Raw genomic sequence first — 19,941 nt, forward strand, 5'->3', positions numbered from 1 at the left:
GTGTGTGAGCGTGGCTCCAAAAATAAAATGTTCAAACACTTCGCAAAAAAGAGTATTTTGTTTTAGGTTAATTTATAATTTTGTTTTTTTTTTAATTTTAAATTTAGGATTCTTGATTTTATAAATTCTTCATTTCCTTTTGTTTTTATTTTACATAATATATTGTCTAATTGAACTGTATGATTAAATTTTCTTATATGTTATCATTAAAATTTATTTAATTAAATAAACTATAAAAAAATGTATATCGTAAACATTTGATCAAAAATTATATTTTTTTAACTAAAGATAATTTATTTAATGATTTTTTATTTTAAAATATATAGTGATTCAATTTTTGGAATTTCCGACAAGAATAATTAAATGTAAAATTTATACCAATTGAAGACTACTAATTTTTATATCTAATTTATTGAAATTTGTACTAATTCTTTGTTAGATTCCTTTAACTGGCTGGCTAAAACAACTTATAAGCAGGTATAAATTGTATTCAAAAGTAGACAAAAAAACTAAGTCCAAGGTTACAAGTAAAAGTGATCTGAAAAGGATGCAATAAATGTAAATGTGTTGTATCAAAACTAAAATTCCCTAGTCGAAAAGTCAGAGCCTTTTGTTCTTCAATGTAAAATGGTCCTGATGATTAAGTAATTATATAATGATACAACATATTTAAGAGAACCATCTTTTACCTATTAAAATAACCTCATAATGATCTAGGGTTTTCTGATGCCAACCTTATTCTATCAATAAAGTCATCAACAGACATAGTCCCAAGCTCCCCACCAAACCTAGATCTAACTGTGACCGTTTCTGTTTCAACTTCCTTTGAGCCCACAACAGCCATCAAAGGAATTTTCTGCTTCTCTGCATTTCTTATGAGTTTAGGTAGGCGCTCTCCATGGCAAACTTCAACTCTTATGCCATACATTTTCAGTTTGTTGGCTACACCTTTGCTATACTCAAGCTGCATGAGAAGATATAATATAGAAAAACATTCCCCATTAATTCACTTATCATTGATAGCCCCATAAACACACTTCAGTATCTATAAACGACAGTGAAAATAGTTGTAAATTAACTAACAAATGCGTCTCATTTTAAATCTGATGGGAACAAAATATTGATAGGAGAGAAATACTAGACTCTAGAAAAACTCAAACAGCACAATCCATACATACACACATCGACAACTGACTTGCAATAAACAAAAAACAATTACAAAGAAAATGCAAAAAAGAATTGTTTTGTATCTTAAAATAGTACATAGTAATTTAGGAACCTATTTTTGTAGTTCTCCCATCAATAACACACTTCTCTAACTAGTACTTTAAAGCCCTTTGATCAGTCTTTATTTACTTCTTGTTAGATGTAAGTGTTTAAGTCCATCTCTTTGTATTTTCCTATTCATAAATACATAACTTTATGTGCCAATTGTCTTCCTACAAATTCGATCTCTACCTCAAATTGTAATTTAAAATTAGGCATCACTAACTATGGTAATTTCTTCCTTACTACCATAACCTTGTTTGGATGAAACATTTCAATAATACTAAAAAATTGAAATGCATTGTATTTGATTGCTCTTCTTGAATAGGTCTGCTGGACGTTTAGAAAAAATGCCGTAAATTACAATGACACCCCCTACTTTTTTCACCATTACAATGGCCTCCCTTATCAGGGTGTAACTTATTAGGGTGTAACTGTAATGTTTTAAAAAAATTAAAGTGGTCAATGTAGCTCGAGAAAGCCTTAGGAGGTCTTAGTACATAAATTACTTAAATTTTACTTGATCTACTACATAGAAAATAAAGAATTATTTTATTGATAACAATCACACAAACTGCACTCTCATCACCTCTATTTGTAACAACCAAACTCTCTAAAATAAGGAAACAAAAATAGGCTGAAATGAATAGGAAAATACTCAATATTCTTCTCTTAATTATTATGCACATATCGAAGATATTTTTGTCCTAATAATCTTCTATTTACAAAACTCACTCTCAAGTTGGTAAATCAATATCGATAATTCCCAACCTGTCTACAAAATCCTGAAATCTAAGAAAGCTTCTAAATGAAAATGTATTAAAAGATAAAGAAGATACATGCTAATAATGCATATAATGTATATACTCCAATAAAATATGATCAGTATGTAGAATCAACCAAAGATTTCTTAGTAATCAAACTTTGTGTTACCTGGGCATCAGTAACAGGTAAAACTCGAGCTTGTATTGGAGAAAGCCATAATGGAAAATCACCGGCATAATGCTCAATGAGAACACCAAAGAATCTTTCCAATGATCCAAGCACTGCTCTATGGATCATGATAGGCCTCCTTTTCTCAGTATTTGAGTCAACATATGTGATGTCAAAACGCTGTGGTAGGTTGAAATCAACCTGTTTCAAGTTAAAATGAATTTTAAGTCAAGCCAAGAGGGAAATAGTTCCCTGCAAATTGATCCATTCGAGACAAGGTAACCAATATTCAAGCAATAAACCAAAGAGCCATAAGTTTGCAACCCTTGATGAGTTGAGATATTTAAGGGAAAGGATATAACCCATGCAAGTATGTGAATAGTTTATTGTATACCTGCAACTTCCCCACCTCATGGAAAATTCTTTGGGTTTAAAAGCATGGAAAATGCAGAGACCAAATGTACCTAGTTTAAATGGGCGGGGAAGTACAGAATATTCCTGACCAAATGGTTACATAAACTCTAACATATGGCCCCATTTGGATAGACAACTAATTTTGATAACTAAGTAAATAATTATGGTATAACTATAATTGCAACAGTAATCACCAAAACTGTTTCTAGCTTTTATTATAACAGCTTATTTTCATACGCCAGAACCCAAAAATAGTTTATATGGGTTTTCTAAGCTTTCATAAGCTCATCAAGAACTAGTAAATAAAAACTGAAAATAAGACTTCCCAAAACAGGAAATGTCATCTATTTAAGACAAAATCTCCTAAAACCTTAAGCTATTAGGCAAAGGCAACTATGATACGATCCTATTCTTCAAGTTCTTCTTGTATGGAATTTAAGGATAGTTCTCTATCAAACTATGTTCCTTTTATAGTGAAAAATTTATGAAGTCAAGAATTGCCTGTATGGTTGAGCACTGCCACTTCCGACCAAGAGCATCCTCAATCTTGATATCAATCTTTGGCCCGTAAAAGGCGCCTCCTCCATCATCAATTTGATAACTCCAACCTTTATCATCCAAAGCATCTTCCAAAGCAGTGGTAGCTTTCTCCCATATATCATCATCTCCCACAGCCTTTTCAGGCCTTGTAGATAAATTTACTTCATACTTGTCAAAACCAAACTGCAACAATATTTCTTCAGTAAGATCTAGGACTCCCCTGATCTCATCTTTAATCTGGTCATCTAAGCAAAATATATGTGCGTCATCCTGTAGAAAAGGAAATTGAAGTCAAACAAAATCCAATATATCAACATGCAATGTGCGAAAAACAAATTAGAAATCGAAGGTAACAATTTCTTGAATATTTCAGAGGAAAATAAAAAAGGGTGGCCTAGTCCTTTGCCCAATTGTCACTCTTCAGGACAGTTCAAATGTGTGCAACCACACCAATGAACCAAGGCTGACAGTCTACAATGTAGATGTTGACGTCAAGAACAAATTTTATGCAGAACTGGATCAAAATAATTTTAGTAGTTAACATGACAATAACAAACCTGTGTGAAACCTCTGACACGGAAAAGGCCATGTAAACTTCCAGACAGTTCATATCTATAAACAGTTCCCAATTCTGCCACCCTAATAGGAAAATCACGATAGGAATGAAGTTTGCTTTTGTACACCAAAATATGATAAGGACAATTCATAGGTCGGAGCTGATAAAGCTCATCTTCAATGTCCATCTGATCATACATATTCTCTTTGTAGAAGTCTAAATGACCACTGATCTTCCAAAGATCAGCTTTTGCCACATGTGGTGTGTACAGCAGATCATAGCCACACTTCAAGTGAATTTTTTTCCAGAAATCTTCAATTATGTGTCTGACAATAGCTCCCTTCGGGTGCCAGAAAACTAAACCTCCACCAGCATCATCCTGCACGAATATAGTAAAGTAAGTGAAATAGGAATAATAAAAGGAAACCTGAACACAGCAGCACCATTTCTTGTACCTGTATAGAAAACAAATCAAGATCTTGCCCTATGCGCCTGTGATCTCGACGCTTAGCTTCCTCTTTGAAATTAAGGTAAGCTTTTAACTGCTCTTCATTCTCCCATGCAGTACCATATATCCTTTGAAGCATTGGTTTTCTTTCATCTCCTCTCCAGTATGCTCCAGCAATAGACTCAAGTTCAACTGCTTTCTTATTGATATTTCCAGTAGAATCAACATGAGGTCCAGCACAAAGGTCCCACCATTCGTTGCCTATAAGAGAAAAAGAGTATATGATGAAACAGAAAATAGGCAGATGATACACCCGAGGCAAAAACTTCTTTTTTAATGCAATATGAAACCTGCAGCACTCTGAGCACATCCTTGCCTCGTCATTGTTATTCTACTTTACACTTCCATCTTCACAGTTGCAATATCAAACACATTACACTGTCCATTTTCATTCTGCTGAAGCATGTTAATTGATCATGTTAAAGATGCAGAAGAAGTTCAGTGCTCTATATACTTAGGCTAAGTGTTCATGTAGTTTTGAGAAAGCTAAATAATATAACTCTCTTATTGATTAAGGGTAAACAGAAATATTACACTATTACCAACTTTATGCAAATAACAACATGAAACATATTCTTGACATATTAAAATATGGGTATTTCATAAAATGCAGTGGCAGGATCAAGCAGAGAATCAAAGTATTGTGTTATGGCTCAAACTACTAGTGACACCAGTGTGGGTGATGATGAGATTGGTAATGGCTACAGGAGTAATAAGTCTACACAAATTTTGTTGTACACATAATGAGACAGGTTCTCACTTCATATCCATCTCAGCAAGGACATAATTCTACCTGCTATAATAAATAAATAAGGAGTTGATTCTATATAATAAAAAATATCTAGATTATATATGTACAAGAGGATATTTCTCCCACCTGCAACAACACACTAATATATGACCAAGATAATACTAATACTTTCTCTCTTGTGACCAAAATGACATATATTCGACTTCTCTTTTCCATTGTAGTTACTCTCCACTGAACTTTGTTTCAAGTTGACATCAAAAATACATTTCTGCATGGTCATCTAAATTATCTACATGGAGCAACCTCCTAGATTTGTTGATTAGGGGGTGTCATTTAATGTGTATTACGCAGGTCCTAATATGGCATCAAGCAATCACGCCATGCATGGTTTGGGTATTTTCAAACTATCACCAACCAATTTGGAATGGTACGAAGTCATGTTGATCATTCTCTCTAAGGATGCATCTATCTCATTATACATGTGTACAACATTGTTATCACAGGTAGTGATAAGGAGGACATTGTACAACTAAAACAATGTATTGCTATAAAGTTATAAATAAAAGATTTTGGATACCGAAGGTATTTCCTAGGTATAGAAGTGATACAATCCAAGGATGGTTTGGACATATCTCAGATAATATGCTCTCAACATATTGGAAGATGCAGGGATGATAAATGCTAAGCCTATGGACACACTAATGGATCCAAGTGTCAAACTTGTACTTAACCACGGGGAATCATGTTTTGATCCTGGAAGATACAAAAGGTTAGTTAGTAAGCTAAAGTACCTCAATATGACTAGTTATGACATTGCCATTGTAGTGAACATAGTAAGTCAAAAACATATATTATTTATTGTATCGATTCTTTTTTCTCAATATGAATAAACCATTTGTGTTTAATCAAAAACATACAGTTTCAACTCAATGTTTCTCTCTTCCTTAGAGTTTAACACTACCGGCCATATGTGATGTATGGATCTTTTAGCATATTCTTTTCAATAAGGGTAGATTACATCACACACACAAAGTCTACTTATAATGAAGTTATCCTGTCCGTCCACACACCAATTCTTATCTATGTTTTCACTCGAATGTGTAGCATCAACATGCATAGAGGGAATCGAAAAAACAGAAAAGAGCAAGAACAGTACCAATATGATATATGGTGATGGTATCGTCCTTAATGCTTTCCAAAATCTCCAACTTGTACGGTTCATTCAATGCCGATATTCTTCTATGAGCTTCGTCTCTTGAGACTTCTTCTCTCAGAAGAGGTAAATTTCTTCCAATAATCCGATCCTACATATGACAAACATTTGCGTTCCCCTTCAGCAGTTCTGTGCAGAGTTGCAAAGCATGAAAAGAAAAATGCAAGAATTCAAAACATAAAGATTTAATGGACTGACTCTGCCTACCATTTCTTTCTTGATTCTCTTCAAATCTTTATCGGTCAAAGGCTCCATATCGAAGTCGTAATAAAACCCATTTTCTATCCAAGGCCCAATCGTCACTTTTGCATCAGGGTATAGCTTTTGAACAGCCATTGCCATCACATGCGCAGACTGTAAAGGAAAGTTAACAACCAACATATCATCTCCATGATAGTAGGAGCACAACTATAACTATAATTTAAAAAATTCTAGATATTCCTCTGATATTATTTTGTTATAATAAGTTTGTTGCATATGAAATTGTCTATATAGGCTGCAGCTTGTTGAATAATAACTTAAAAATATATACAAAAAAGACCCGGTAACCACAGAATTGGCTTTCCAATTACCGTGTGGCGGATTCTGAGAAGCCTCTCGGATGATTCGTTAGAAGGCAGAAGAAGCTGATTGGGGTTAGGGTTGGGATTGGGGTTGACCGAAACCGTAGGGTCAGTGGCGACGGCGAGTGTGGTTCTGGTGGCGATTGATGGGCATTTTAGCTTTGTGGTGGAAGAAAGAAAGGAAGCAAAGTGAAAACCAAAACGACATCGTGCTCTGAGGGGAGCGATAGAAGATGGTGAATACGTTGTTGCTACCGCTAAGCTACCCATTTTCAGTGAACTGAAGAGCAGAGGAAACGATGATGAAACTACCTCGCGTAGCGTCACCTCCTCATACTTAATCCAAATTCTGTCCACAGAATAATTTTGGGAACTGATAGGCTCACAAAAATAACTAAATTTAATATTTTATACCGGTCTCCGTAGTTTTTTTCTTCAAATTTATTTATTTAAATAAACTAAAAATAAAAGATGAATATAATAAACATTTAATCAAAAATATAATTTTTTTAACAACTAAAATTACAACAAGTACGATCAGAATTACAAACAAAAATTAAAAGAACTAAAATCGAAAGTTAGATACACCATTTTATAGATTTGACAACAATTATATGTTAATATCTCAAAAACCACATCGTTGTGTAACTTTAGGCGACGTGTTAGAACATGATAGTCATAGACAACCGTATTAATACGTAAATGATTTTATTGCGGGTAGTTTAAACTATATATTTAATATTCTTAGTTGATGTACTTAGTGTGTTTGGTTGCAATTCATATCGATGTGTATAATTGATTTTTCAACGCAAAATCGTGTATATTTGATTTTAAAATTAATTAAAAACTAAAAAAATTCACTTCTTATAAGAAGTAAGTCATATTAGCTTCTGCGACATGAAATCGATTTATCGTATAATGGATTTTGTAAAATAATTAAATATTCTTTTAATGACAATTACATAATTCTTTAATATTAACTTTAATTTATATATAAGAAGAGTTAGTTAGAATTGTTATTAGAGAAGAAGACATTTTAGGAAGGAAGCATTGTAACAACTTTTAATGTATAACACTGTTTTTCAAATAAAAAGTAAATAAATATAGATATATTGAAAACAAATTATTGATGATTTTGTGAGTTTCCACACGGTAACATTGAAAATATTATACCATGGTCTTCATCAATCTAATTGCTTCAAATAAGTCTTATCCATAACACACAAACTGGCACATTTTATTGGATTGTTGTCCATTATTCATAGTATCAACAAGCGTCCAGAAACAAAACATAAAAGTACGTTATTTTATGAATAAAAAAGAGAGGAGATAGCTCCATTATTTATACTTCTTTGCATCTTCACTGCAATATTTTGTTGGCAACGGGAAAGTTTGGAGCTATGTCAACCGGTACCTGTTTAGATCATAAAAACAACAATAATAATAATAATTAATGGTTTTATTTTTCATTAACATGTAAAATAAATTGTGCCCATTTCATTAAGGTTTAATTAGTCGGATGGTACCCATTTAGATGTGTTAGTTTGATATTCACTCTTAAAAATATGTTAATAGAGTTCCAACTTTTGAATAATCAAATTCCTTTCAAATAAAAATTATTAAAGTCGTTAACTTAATTAATGACTTTTATCACCAAATTTTAATATAAATATCAATACTTGATTTTGTAAGTCATTTTAAATACCAATACTGTTTATGATGTTAATAATTTGTTGCTGAAACAGACCTCATTAAGTTATTTTTTCAAAAGTTTAAATTCAATTAACACATTTTTACAAGCGGGTATCAAATGTAAACAAAATTGGATACCTCCGACTAATTAAATCTATTATTAATTACCTGAACCTTCTCCAACTTTTGAAGAGCAAGTTTGAGTGGCTCTGAAATCACACCATACTTCTGAAGAAGCGAACCAGCAGCTGCCTTATCACCTTTCGCTTGTATGCTCAGTATTTCCCTACTTAAGCTTTCAACTGCGCTTTCGGTCTTCAACAAAATACATAATTCATTATTATTTTATCACTCAAAAATAGTATACCTACTTTATTTATTAGATATATACCTTGGAAAAGTCAACAGAAATTGTGTCTTCAGAGTGTGGGATAAATGCTCCTTTCTCATATAACCAGTTGAATTGCAATGCTTGTCCTTTTCTAAATATATATATGCATGAAATTAATGGAATTAATTATTAAAAAAAAATTAGTTGATGCATTTTGCATATAATTTACTTACCCATGAGCTTCCTCTAAACCAAAACGAACTGATCGAAAGCACCCAGCCAGAAAAGAAACGTACATGGACTTCAATAAACTTTCAGAAAGCAAACCCTAATCACCATAAAGTATCAATACACACCACATTAATAACTCTATATATCAACCTTTCTGTAATATCTTTTTCTTTTTCTGTCAAAACAGTAACTAACCTTTGAGATTAGGAACCTCAATGCCCAGAGACCAACTATATCAGCTTTTGCTTCTTCCATAGCTGAATGATATTCTTGCAATTCCTATATGGAGACATAAGATATTCTCATTTTGTTTCGAGTGCATCAATTGTTTCGTGATTAGGTAAATGAACCGAGTCACAATCGAATAAATGGTAACATTTGAGTTTGTATTACACTCTTAAATAAAGAGAGTTGTATCCTAACTAACAGCAATAATTTTTTGTCTAGTGGTAAGCGTTTGATGTTTACACATTTATGCAGAAAAAAAAAATGAAAATGAAGTTAATTCTCAACACCAACTCACCAATCGCACAGTACTCTTCTGACCATCTGGGAGTGTTATAGAATGAGGTCCAATCCCGTGGACGCATTCATGGCAAATTGTATGTGTAAAATATGAGTCAAAATCTACAAATTCTTGTAGCTCCTTTGCCACGCAGTGTTCAGCTATGGGTTGAAGAATATGCTCGAACCTGTTCTCAATTTTCATGTGTTTGCCAACTTTAATTACTGCTCATTCAGAAAAATTGCATGAACGTGAATAGATTAGAAATTTTACTTTGCCTCTGAAATATTCTTAAGCATCACCATTGCTGTTCCTCGATCTTTTACTATACGTTCATCGTTTGGTAGATTGAAGGCAACAATTTGTGGTCCCTTCACATCCTGAAACAAAAGTTATCTTAATGTGGTGCAAGTATAATAATCCAGGTGAAAAACATGCATAAAATAATAATTCTATGATCATAAAACTCAGAATATTCAAAATTTGAACATTGAAAATCCTTACCCCTGCATTATAGATGAGTTGAATAACACGAATAGGTGCTGCATTCACTTCTTTGGATTTGTAGACATTGTCAAGAGGAAGATTTTGCTCCAAAAGCTTCAATATCAAGTTGAATTAAGATTTTTAGTAACGCAAAGTTTAGAATACACACACCATCTGTATTAAATTAAAATTAAAATTAATAACATTTATCGAAAAACACCTGCAGATTATCGCCAAAGAGTTTCAGCTGATTCGTAGCTTTATCATCCCTGATTCCAACAAATGCTTCAAAGGAAGCCTAAAGAAAATCAATGACGTTAAGCAAAACCATCAATTCCTTATTTTGTTGGATAATACTAAGTGTGTGGGTGGGTTTGGTGGAAACATATAAAAAAAAATCAAATTTAAGGGAAGTTAAAAATTGTTAAAAATCACTCATAGATTAAATATATACTTAAATAAAAACACTCGTTCACCCTGTAAAATATTATAAAACTTTGGGGGAGTAAAACAAAAAAGACTCAGTATAGTAACAATTAATGTGTGAAGTACGAGCAATCATTATTCAAACGTGTAAAGTCTCGTGTTGAGAATAATGACCTTATATCCGAAAAGTTTATCCCCGTACGTTTCATATGGACCAATAGTGACCTCCAATTTAGAGTCCTGCACAAAAAATATAAAGGTGAAAGATCCTTGTATGATTCAAAATTTCTCAGAAAACTAAAAGAAAAATTATCAAGAATAATAATGTAGTGTACTAGATTTAAAGAAACCGTATACATGGGACAGAGAAGTAATTAACGAGGATTTCAGAGATCATCGTGAACATTTTTAGAACATTAGTACGGAATGTTCTTTTTACCATATTACACTAATTAAAAATGTTGATGATATTAGAAATGAATTATAACCTTAAGCTTAAGTAAACCATAAGTAGCATTAACAATTAACAAGTGATTTAGATCACTAATGAATGTGACTAACCAAATCCATCCAAGCCATATCTGACTCATAATAATCATTTGAAAGGAAAGCATCAGCCTTGCTATGAAGCAGCTTCTTCAGACTGCAAATGAAAAAAAAAATTAACAAAAATATTTATAATTAAGCCATGTTTAGCATTGAGTTTGGTGATAATGGGGATTAGAAGAGGGATGAATAAGATGTATGAGAATTTGAATTCTCTGTTAAGTTTTTTGGTGTTGTTTTTCTATTGTGTCTTCATAATACACTGATTATCACTAATTTTGATGTTTTCAAACATATTGAAGGATAATTAAAAGGTCAACACAATGTATTTTTAATGTTTGACAGAAAACAGCACAAAAAAACTAATAGAGACCTTGGTGATTGGGTAATGTCGCCAGCTTTATGCAATAAAGCAGCAGCTTTGGTGAGAAGAGGCTTATATTCTTCTGAGTAAGGCACAACATATAGATCATCATCATAACTTTCTTTCTTTTCGGAGTCGTAGGTATCAGAATCTAAAACAAGTTCACTGTGTCTTTTAATAACACTAAAAAACCCTGTTGCCTCCTTTTGTTCTTCCTTCTCTAGATTCTCCTTCCATGTCTCAAACTCCTAAACAACAAATAAACATTATTATATATGTCTCATATTCACAGATTGTATCATTTAATTCTGACATCATTTGCTTTGCATGTACCGTTTTGTCCATATCCGGAGGGTAGAAATTCGAACCACGAGGTTTTGGCTCAGGAAATGCTGCTCTGTATTCTAGACCTTTCCATCCTTTAACAGGTTTAGTTGCTGCAGAAACTAACCTTATTGCTGAATCTGCAGTCGTTAAAAATGCAGTTTCTTCATCAAGACTAGACCTGTCAACAACCAATTCATCCATTAAATTCTACTCCAATGAACTCAATCAACAACTTCATGCTCTTCATGATGAAGTCTTTAAGGGTTTCTTACCACGGGCTCTTGTTAATCAAATAATAGGACCATTTCAGCTTATCCAACTCTGATTCATCAGCATGTTCCTTCAACCAATCTCTAAGAGATGGATTACTGTACCAAGACTGGTTGAAACTAAATTTAGTCAAATTTCAATAATACCATATCAATAATAATTATTAAATCAACAAGCACAAGGTATATGAACAATGATCATTGCACACACAACCATATCCGTGTCATAAATTAGAACCTGCAAGTAAAAAATTTCATCGATAACAGCTGCAGCCTTGACCACAAAAACAAGAGCTTCCTTATCTGAATCGGTAAGCCCCGTTAACTGGCAAAATAAAAACAAAAGTCATGTTATGTTATGTTATGTCATGATCTCGACTATAACTAAAAATGAAACCAAAACAAGTTTTAATATTAAGACAATTAACCTCTGCATTAAGGGAAATAGGAGCGTAACGACTTAGTTGCTTTTGCAAAGTTGAACTGCGAGCTCCGGTATTCTCTTTGTACCTTCAAATATAAAATATTACACAGAATGAATTATTTGTAAAGAACATTTTGTTCCCCTTGGATCGACAGGAAACAAATACTAGATAGACAAGGTCCAAGAATTGAAAGAACAAAGTTATGTTTTTCGAGGTTGATAAAAGTTTGTGCTTACCTCTTTTCAATTATATCAAAGAGTTGAGCATGTCGTCCAGAATCTTGGTTGGCTAGAAGGCCTTTATACTCATCATAAGAGAGATATTTTACAGCAGACACTTGCTTTTCCTGGCAAAACAAGAAACGTTCCCTCACATATGCATAAAAAGTCTTCCAAAGACTAACGAGAAGAAGATGAGTATTAGGTTATTTAAAGAGAAACAATGTGTGACAAAACAAATTAGACATGCTCACATGAAGAGTGAAGGCCTCCAGAGGTATTGGATCAATAGTTGTAACAAGATAAACGTCAATGGATTCCTTCTTGGTCTGTTTTTCATCATCACTGTAAGTTTTTCAAATTTAAAGTTATTTCCAAATTGTGAACAGATGACTGAATTAAGGAAGTGTGTTGAAATTTGATGTACTCACCCGTCCTCTGTGAGAACATATATCAACTCAAATGCATCCTTGGGAAGGGTTACACCCAGCTGTTTCTTTAGCTCCTTTCTGAAAGTTCAATATGTTACTAATTTGAAGTCTGAATCAAAAAGTTTTACATTGTTTAACACTAAAAATAAAGACCCATATGACTTAGATTTTGTATGTCTTGTATATACGTAATACAAATATCATGCATATAGAATTATAATCTCTTGATGACGATCATAACCTATATGAAAAAATATAATCCGAACATTTATTTACCGAGCAGTTATAAGAGATGAATGAGAAGGAGGAATGGGAGCAGAAGCAGTGATATCCCAGAAGCCAGGTCGATTGTGAGTTTGGTGGATAAGCAATTGTTGTGTGGTCTCAGCGAAAATCCAGACATGAACAGCACGATGAACATCATCGTTGCCACTGTCACAATTAACATTATAGTTAAAACTCGAAAATAAATTCTGTGGAATGGAGAAGTTGCTTAATCTTAGATTTTTACCACACCTCTTACTCACAACGTCAACTTCAACCTTGCCTCCACCCATTCTATACCTGATACACAATATTTTTCAGTTCATATTTTTAATTATTGATAATAAAAACGTATTAAATAGTTGTATACTTTACTCAATAACGGATAACTAAAATACTTGTATACAGTACTCAATAATATTCATTAAAGATATTTATTTAATATTTATCACATATTTTAATTATAAATATCCGTAAATATAGTTTTTTTTTTAATCGTATACACATGAGAATGATTTCAGGTGAAACTGATAATTATCGATTATTACATTATGAAAATGTGATACTAAACAATTGACTTCAAAATTCGGTTAAGTGATTATTTACTTTATTTTAAGATTATTATTATTAACTAATATACAAGTTTATTTAATTAAACTAAGAATGTTTGATCGACTAATTTATTGTACTATCTTACAAATTGTAATATATTTTTTAACTACCTTTATATCTTATTATTCTGAGTTTATAACTTTTTATATTCTTTTAAAATTTTAATACAATTTCATATTTTTCTGTCTTTCTTTCTTTCTTTCCTCTCAACATTAGAGTTAAAATATTTTTCACTTTCTTGCCAAAAAATATCTCTCACGTTGTCTTCTTGAACTAAAACTTAATAATATCAAATTACAATTATCTAAAACGATATTTTGAGGAAAAAAAAATCTATAAATATGTCATTTTACATTTCTCTACTAGTTTAGGAATTTCTTTTACTAAGTTTAACTAAATAAAATATGACCAACTTATTACATCCCATTTCCAATAGTAACTTATCATGTTTGAGCTGGTTATTTATTACAAATAATCAGGAATTTCTGATCTCTCGCAAAATCTTCGATGAGGAAATAAAAAAGTGAAGAAAATGGTTAAATAAGTAAGGGTATTTCTCATTATTTCATCACAAATTTGGTAGCAGATTCCCCACTCAGACTCTTGCTATAATTACTCCTCCTTGCTCACACAAACAACAATAATATTAAAATGTTATTACATATAAGAAAAGCATCAACGACGAAGTTATGAAAGTGAAAGAAGAGATAAAGATGATAAAAGAGTTGAGAGATAGAGTAACCTGAAACCTGAGTTGAGTATTATAAAAAGGAAAAGACAGAGAGCATGAGAAAAGAGAAGTGGAGAGTGAGGGTTTTATAATGGCTGAGAATGAATGAAGTTACATTATTCATTCATGAGTTGGCAATAATTGCAATAATGGAAGGAGCGTTTCAATGATATGTAGTACTGCCATGTCTTTTTCTCTGCATGCGCAGATATCATTCACTCTTGTTCTATCTGCAAGATACATCTTTTTCACTGAGTTGGCACCGATATGAATCGCACTCACCTTCTTAACTTATATTTTTATCCTTATTATGTTAATGGAATATACAGTTTCAATCCTTCGATATATACCACCCAAATCAGAATTAGCAGAAAGAAGATAATCGAAGATTATGAATTCAAGTAATTTTAAGTCTCACATTGATTAAAAATAAAAAAAAATAGAATATTATATAAAAATAAAGAATCATAAATTCATTCATTTTTATTACAGTACGAGAAGAGAAATGGAGATGATGGAACACTTCATTCAAACACAAAATTCATCGTACTACAACTTCTGTTAAAACGCATACGTACAAACAATTCAAATCTTCACTACATACTAAAACTTTTCTTGCTTTCGTAAATTCCAACAACAACAGGACCATATATTACTAAATTTTCCAATATGAAAGTTATATTTGTAAAACTAAGTTGTCCACTATCAAAAGACATTTTCTTTTATATATATATAGTAAAAGTTTATTCTAAGATTTTTTTTATCTGTGTACTTAAACGAAACAAGATAAGTGTAATATCCTTTCATCTGTTCACCCTGAATATATAATCAGAAGTCGTTTTACCTTAAATGAATTAAAACGTTTAAACATATAGATATTATCCTTTTAAAAATTAATGTTTTTATTAGAATTAAAGTAAATTAAGTGTCGATATTGTAAGAGTTGTGTACTGCTAGTTAATTACACGTTTTTAAATTATAATTATATATTCTTATGTACGATAAAAAAATCATAATAGTTGTTATAAAAAGTATAATTTTTATGATAACTGTTTTAAAAATTTAAATTTTTATGATGGTTATTCTGAAAATTAGACTTTAAATAATTTTAAATTAATTATTAATATGGAAATCTTAATATCTGTAATGCATGAAATATTTTTTATTTGAAACGAAAAGATAATTTGACCACCTCCTTCATAAAAAAAAATGGCAGGTTAATACATAATCTATTTCACTTTTTAACTTTGTAAATCATGATAAATTTTAGATTAAATTTAAAATAAATATATTTATGTATTTATTTTCAAAATAGTGATAGATTAGAAATTGTTTTGGTAGTGGAACATGGTACTCACATGGACAATGATACGTTTTGCACAAAACAGGCCCACTACAATCAAGCCATATCATTTCGGATCTCATTTTTTTTTCTTTTGTAATTATTTTATATTAAAAAATCATAATTCTTAAATATATACAAATTATCAAAAATAGAGTTAATAAATTATAAGATTAATTTTAAGGTAAGAAGTTCCACTATTCTTTCCAATAAATTATTTTAAATAAACTATAAAAAATTAAAAGTTATAGATTAAGTCGATATTAGTCAGATTTATTTTTTGACATGATGTTAACCACTTTTTTTCAGTGTAGTTTGGTGTTATTTTTAAATCAACATTAAACAAGACTTTTTATGTTAACATTAATAAGACTATTTTTTTTTATGTCATCTTGAATATTTATTTATCGAACCTTTTGTCAATCAATATAATAAAAGTATTTTAATTGGTGTTGTTAAAGGTTGATATTCGGATGACACTAACGTGATTTATTTTCTTTAATAAGTTAGAGTTATTTATGAATGGTTTCTTATAATAATTTTATCAGTCAAGATAAAATTGGGCACTATATCTTGGCTAATTCAAAAGGTTAAAAAAGGAAAAAAATCTCATTCGTTGTTATAGGAAGAAATTTTAGAGTGGAGAAAAGAAGAGAAGAAAAATCAAATAATAAAAAAAAATACTAAAAATAATAAGTAGAATGATGGGGTTTCACAAATTTTTGGTGTACTGAATCTAATAATAAAAAATGAACCTCGTTCTTGAAACCCTCATGCTTAACAAATTTGATTCGAGGGTTCACAAACTTATCTCACGCTTTAAATAAGTATGCTTTTTAGAAAAATCTCATTTTTTATTTTAAAGATGTGAATCTTGATGTTAGAAACCATGAAATATTTCTGTTACAGATGCGATTGAGCAAGATGATAGCTTGGTAAATTAAAACTTACAAATGAAAAAAAAAAAGTATTTTTTAGGAAATTATGAACCCTATATTTTTAATTCAGAAGAAAAGGGCAAATGTGGACAATGCTGTTACTTTACTTCAGTTGACTCCAATGGAACTAGGTTAGAAGCATGCAGCAAGTGAATTGAAAAGAGAAGGGAAGAAAAATGGAGGGGGTGTGGTGTGGAATGGAATCTCCAGATTGCAGTTGGGAGCCCTGAAATGAAGGTGAGAGAAGAAGCAGTGAAGTGGAATCTCCCAAGTCGAAAGTAATCATAACAAGGTAATGACGTTGTTTCTTCTGTAGTGTAGTTGATTGTGGTAAAGAATAATGGTGTAGGGTAAAGGGTTGTGGTGTTTAGGGTTTGTGTTGGCATTGGATTTGGATGGATAAAGTTTGTCTGAACAGTGATGCGGTAGGAGATGAAGAAGGCGAGAGCAATGTCCATGTCCATGTCCCTGTTGCTCCTGCGGTTGGAATGGAATTTGAGAGTTACGAGGATGTCTATTACTTCTATAATTGGTACGCTAAGGAACAGGGATTTGGGATTAGGGTCACAAATACCTGGTACCGCAAGACTAAGGAACGTTACAGAGCAAAACTTAGCTGCAGCAGCGCAGGCTTCAAGAAAAGAACGGAGGCTAATCGCCCCAGACCCGAAACCAGAACTGGTTGTCCTGCTATGATCAAGTTCAGGTTGATGGATTCCACAAGATGGAGAATTATTGAAGTTGAGCTTGACCACAATCACTTGATTAACCCCACCAGTGGCAAGTTTTACAAGTCCCATAAGCAAGTTGCTCTTGGCACCAAAAGAACCTTCCACTTAGATGCTACTGCTGCTCAACAGGTTCACAAAATCAGGATGTTTCGAACTCTCATAATCGATGCTGAAGATGATGCTGATGAAGGGAAATCTCCAAATCCAAAGGGCCTCTACTCCAACAATCAGTTGAAGCTGAAGAAAGGAGATGCCGAAGCAATTTTGAACTTTTTCAGTCACCAGCAATTGGCAGATCCAGACTTCTTCTACGTGGTTGATGTCAATGAGAGGGGGTGTTTCAGGAACTTGTTCTGGGCTGATGCAAAATCCAGGGTTGCATACAGTTATTTCAGTGATGTTGTAGCAATTGACACTACATGTTTGAACGGTGCATATGAAGTTCCTCTGGTTATGTTCCTTGGGAAAAACCATCACAAACAATCCATCTTGTTTGGCTGTGGATTGCTTGCTTGTGAATCTGTTGAATCATACACTTGGCTGTTCAGGGCGTGGCTTACTTGTATCTTAGGACGCCCCCCACAAGTTATCATCACCAACCAATGTGGAATCTTGCAAACTGTGGTTGCTGATGTCTTTCCAAGATCTACACATTGCCTTTGCTTGTTTGATATCATGCAAAAAGTTCCAGAAAAACTGGGAACCTGCGTACACTATGAAGCAATCAATGCAGCTTTGAGTAGAGCAGTATATTCCTCTCTAAGGGCTGAGGAATTTGAAGCAACTTGGGAGGATATGATGAAAAGCAGCGAAATTAGAGGCAATAAATGGCTGCAATCTTTGTATGAGGAACGGAAACGGTGGGCTCCAGTTTATCTGAAGGAAATCTTCTTGGCAGGAATATTTTCAGTTCAACAAAGCGATGCTGTATCATTTTTCTTTCATGGGTACCTCGATGAACAGACTTCTTTGAAAGAATTTATTGAAAAATATGATCAGACTTTACAGACAAAGCGACAACTTGAAGCTTTGGCAGATTTGGATTCAAAATCTTGTAGCTTTGCACCAAAGTCGAGGTCTTACTTTGAATTGCAGGTTTCAAAGTTATATACCAGTGAAATACTAAGAATGTTTGAAAGGGAAGTGGAAGGAATGTTTTCATGCTTTAACTCGAGACAGATAAATGTTGATGGACCGGTGATGACGTACATTGTGGAAGAACAAGTTGAAGTTGACGGAAATCACAGAGGTGCAAGAGATTATGAGGTGTGTTATAATGAAGCAGAAATGGAGGTGTTTTGCATCTGTGGCCTGTTCAATATCAGAGGTTACTTGTGCAGGCATGCTTTGTTTATTTTAAGCCAAAATGGGATAAAAGAGATCCCAGCTCAGTACATTGTTTCACGGTGGAGAAAAGATGTGAAACGGAGCAATGTGTACGATCACAACTGTGGTGGAATTGATATAAGTAATCCAGTTCATAGGTATGATCATTTATACAGACAGATTGTGAAGGTTGTAGAGGAAGGTAAGAAATCTCACGATCATTACAGGACTGCACTACAAGCAATGGAAAATATATTGAGGAAGCTTCATATTGTAACCGTTGAGGATCCCGACAAAATAATGTACAAGCATTGATGTCTCAATAACTTGGGCATCGCCATTGTATATTTGCGACTTTACATTGTAATCATCTCACGCCAATATTTAGTTCCTCGGACTTAACCATTATCAGAATTCATAGGAATAAATTTTGGGTATGAACTCCTAAACAAGCTAAGGGGATATTTGATTTGTTGGGATGGAGCAATATGATGAGATGCAACAAGGTATTTGATATGGAATTCATTTTTGCATTTTTTTTCCAAGATATATTAGGTTTAAATTTATGTTGAGTATAAAAATTAAGAAAAAAAAACAATCTTTCACATCTAATATTTTCAAGAATTCTGTTAGTTTTTCATTAGAACTTTGTAGCGAGGGATGAGAATTTAAGATTCCACTAAAGGAAATAATTCTTTTAACAACATTTCATCTACTTAAGCAACTGGATTCATTAAACCTTCGAACTATTAAGAGCATTCAAAGTAGCACCAGCCTCTTCACGGATATAGTACTTCGTATTTGCAGCTCTGACTTTCTCGAACATTCAATAAATCATAAATGGATAATCAAAATTATATATTAAAAAGATGATATTTTGACATTCATGTAACCACTTAATATTCTGTTCTAAAAATAATGGAGTAATTAAAAAAATTGTAAATGTGTTAAAAATAAAGGAAGAGTAAGTAGTAAAATAGTTGTATAAATTTGTTAAGTTCTC

General features: G+C 32.4%; 3 protein-coding genes across 4 annotated transcripts; 1 reads left to right on the forward strand and 2 right to left on the reverse strand.

Annotated features, from left to right (window-relative positions):
* Nucleotides 1-472: 472 nt before the first annotated feature.
* Nucleotides 473-7,112, reverse strand: LOC114185465 (threonine--tRNA ligase, chloroplastic/mitochondrial 2). The gene is made up of 8 exons (XM_028073199.1): nt 6,754-7,112; nt 6,389-6,535; nt 6,125-6,272; nt 4,165-4,418; nt 3,711-4,088; nt 3,115-3,423; nt 2,200-2,400; nt 473-964 (listed from the first exon to the last, which is right to left on the reverse strand). Exons 1-8 carry the CDS (start codon nt 7,012-7,014, stop codon nt 704-706), a joined length of 1,959 nt encoding a protein of 652 aa, XP_027929000.1. The 5' UTR covers nt 7,015-7,112; the 3' UTR covers nt 473-703.
* Nucleotides 7,113-7,902: 790 nt separating this feature from the next.
* LOC114185553 (nudix hydrolase 3-like) lies at nt 7,903-14,746 on the reverse strand. Of its 2 annotated transcripts, none has more exons than XM_028073349.1 (22): nt 14,614-14,746; nt 13,512-13,559; nt 13,272-13,427; nt 12,996-13,073; nt 12,819-12,909; nt 12,583-12,692; nt 12,350-12,431; nt 12,160-12,246; nt 11,925-12,031; nt 11,659-11,830; nt 11,335-11,573; nt 10,977-11,058; nt 10,590-10,655; nt 10,210-10,287; nt 10,008-10,103; nt 9,777-9,883; nt 9,522-9,690; nt 9,194-9,277; nt 9,001-9,095; nt 8,828-8,918; nt 8,605-8,751; nt 7,903-8,158 (listed from the first exon to the last, which is right to left on the reverse strand). In XM_028073349.1, the coding sequence occupies exons 2-22, from the start codon at nt 13,550-13,552 to the stop codon at nt 8,105-8,107; spliced, it is 2,232 nt and encodes a 743-aa protein (XP_027929150.1). In that variant the 5' UTR covers nt 13,553-13,559; nt 14,614-14,746; the 3' UTR covers nt 7,903-8,104. The 2 variants fall into 2 exon arrangements, with proteins under 2 accessions (XP_027929150.1, XP_027929151.1); XM_028073350.1 differs by having other exon boundaries at nt 14,621-14,728.
* Nucleotides 14,747-16,723: 1,977 nt separating this feature from the next.
* Nucleotides 16,724-19,447, forward strand: LOC114185878 (protein FAR1-RELATED SEQUENCE 6-like). Its single transcript, XM_028073818.1, has 2 exons — nt 16,724-17,173; nt 17,300-19,447. Exon 2 carries the CDS (start codon nt 17,370-17,372, stop codon nt 19,251-19,253), a length of 1,884 nt encoding a protein of 627 aa, XP_027929619.1. The 5' UTR covers nt 16,724-17,173; nt 17,300-17,369; the 3' UTR covers nt 19,254-19,447.
* Nucleotides 19,448-19,941: the final 494 nt, after the last annotated feature.

Source organism: Vigna unguiculata, chromosome 5, assembly GCF_004118075.2.
Source record: "Vigna unguiculata cultivar IT97K-499-35 chromosome 5, ASM411807v1, whole genome shotgun sequence".
NCBI classification, from domain to species: Eukaryota; Viridiplantae; Streptophyta; class Magnoliopsida; order Fabales; family Fabaceae; genus Vigna; species Vigna unguiculata.

Coding starts and splice junctions, on each gene's coding strand:
- LOC114185553 (XM_028073349.1), bottom strand. CDS start 13,552: ATGGGTGGAGGCAAGGTTGAAGTTGACGTTGTGAGTAAGAG. Junction 12,032..12,159: donor ATGAAATTTTTTACTTGCAG/GTTCTAATTTAT, acceptor AGTTTCAACCAG/TCTTGGTACAGTAATCCATC. Junction 11,831..11,924: donor TTGATTAACAAGAGCCCGTG/GTAAGAAACCCT, acceptor GGTTGTTGACAG/GTCTAGTCTTGATGAAGAAA.
- LOC114185878 (XM_028073818.1), top strand. CDS start 17,370: ATGGAATTTGAGAGTTACGAGGATGTCTATTACTTCTATAATTGGTAC.
- LOC114185465 (XM_028073199.1), bottom strand. CDS start 7,014: ATGGGTAGCTTAGCGGTAGCAACAACGTATTCACCATCTTCTATCGCT. Junction 6,536..6,753: donor TTCTCAGAATCCGCCACACG/GTAATTGGAAAG, acceptor TTTCCTTTACAG/TCTGCGCATGTGATGGCAAT. Junction 3,424..3,710: donor GTGTCAGAGGTTTCACACAG/GTTTGTTATTGT, acceptor CCTTTTCTACAG/GATGACGCACATATATTTTG.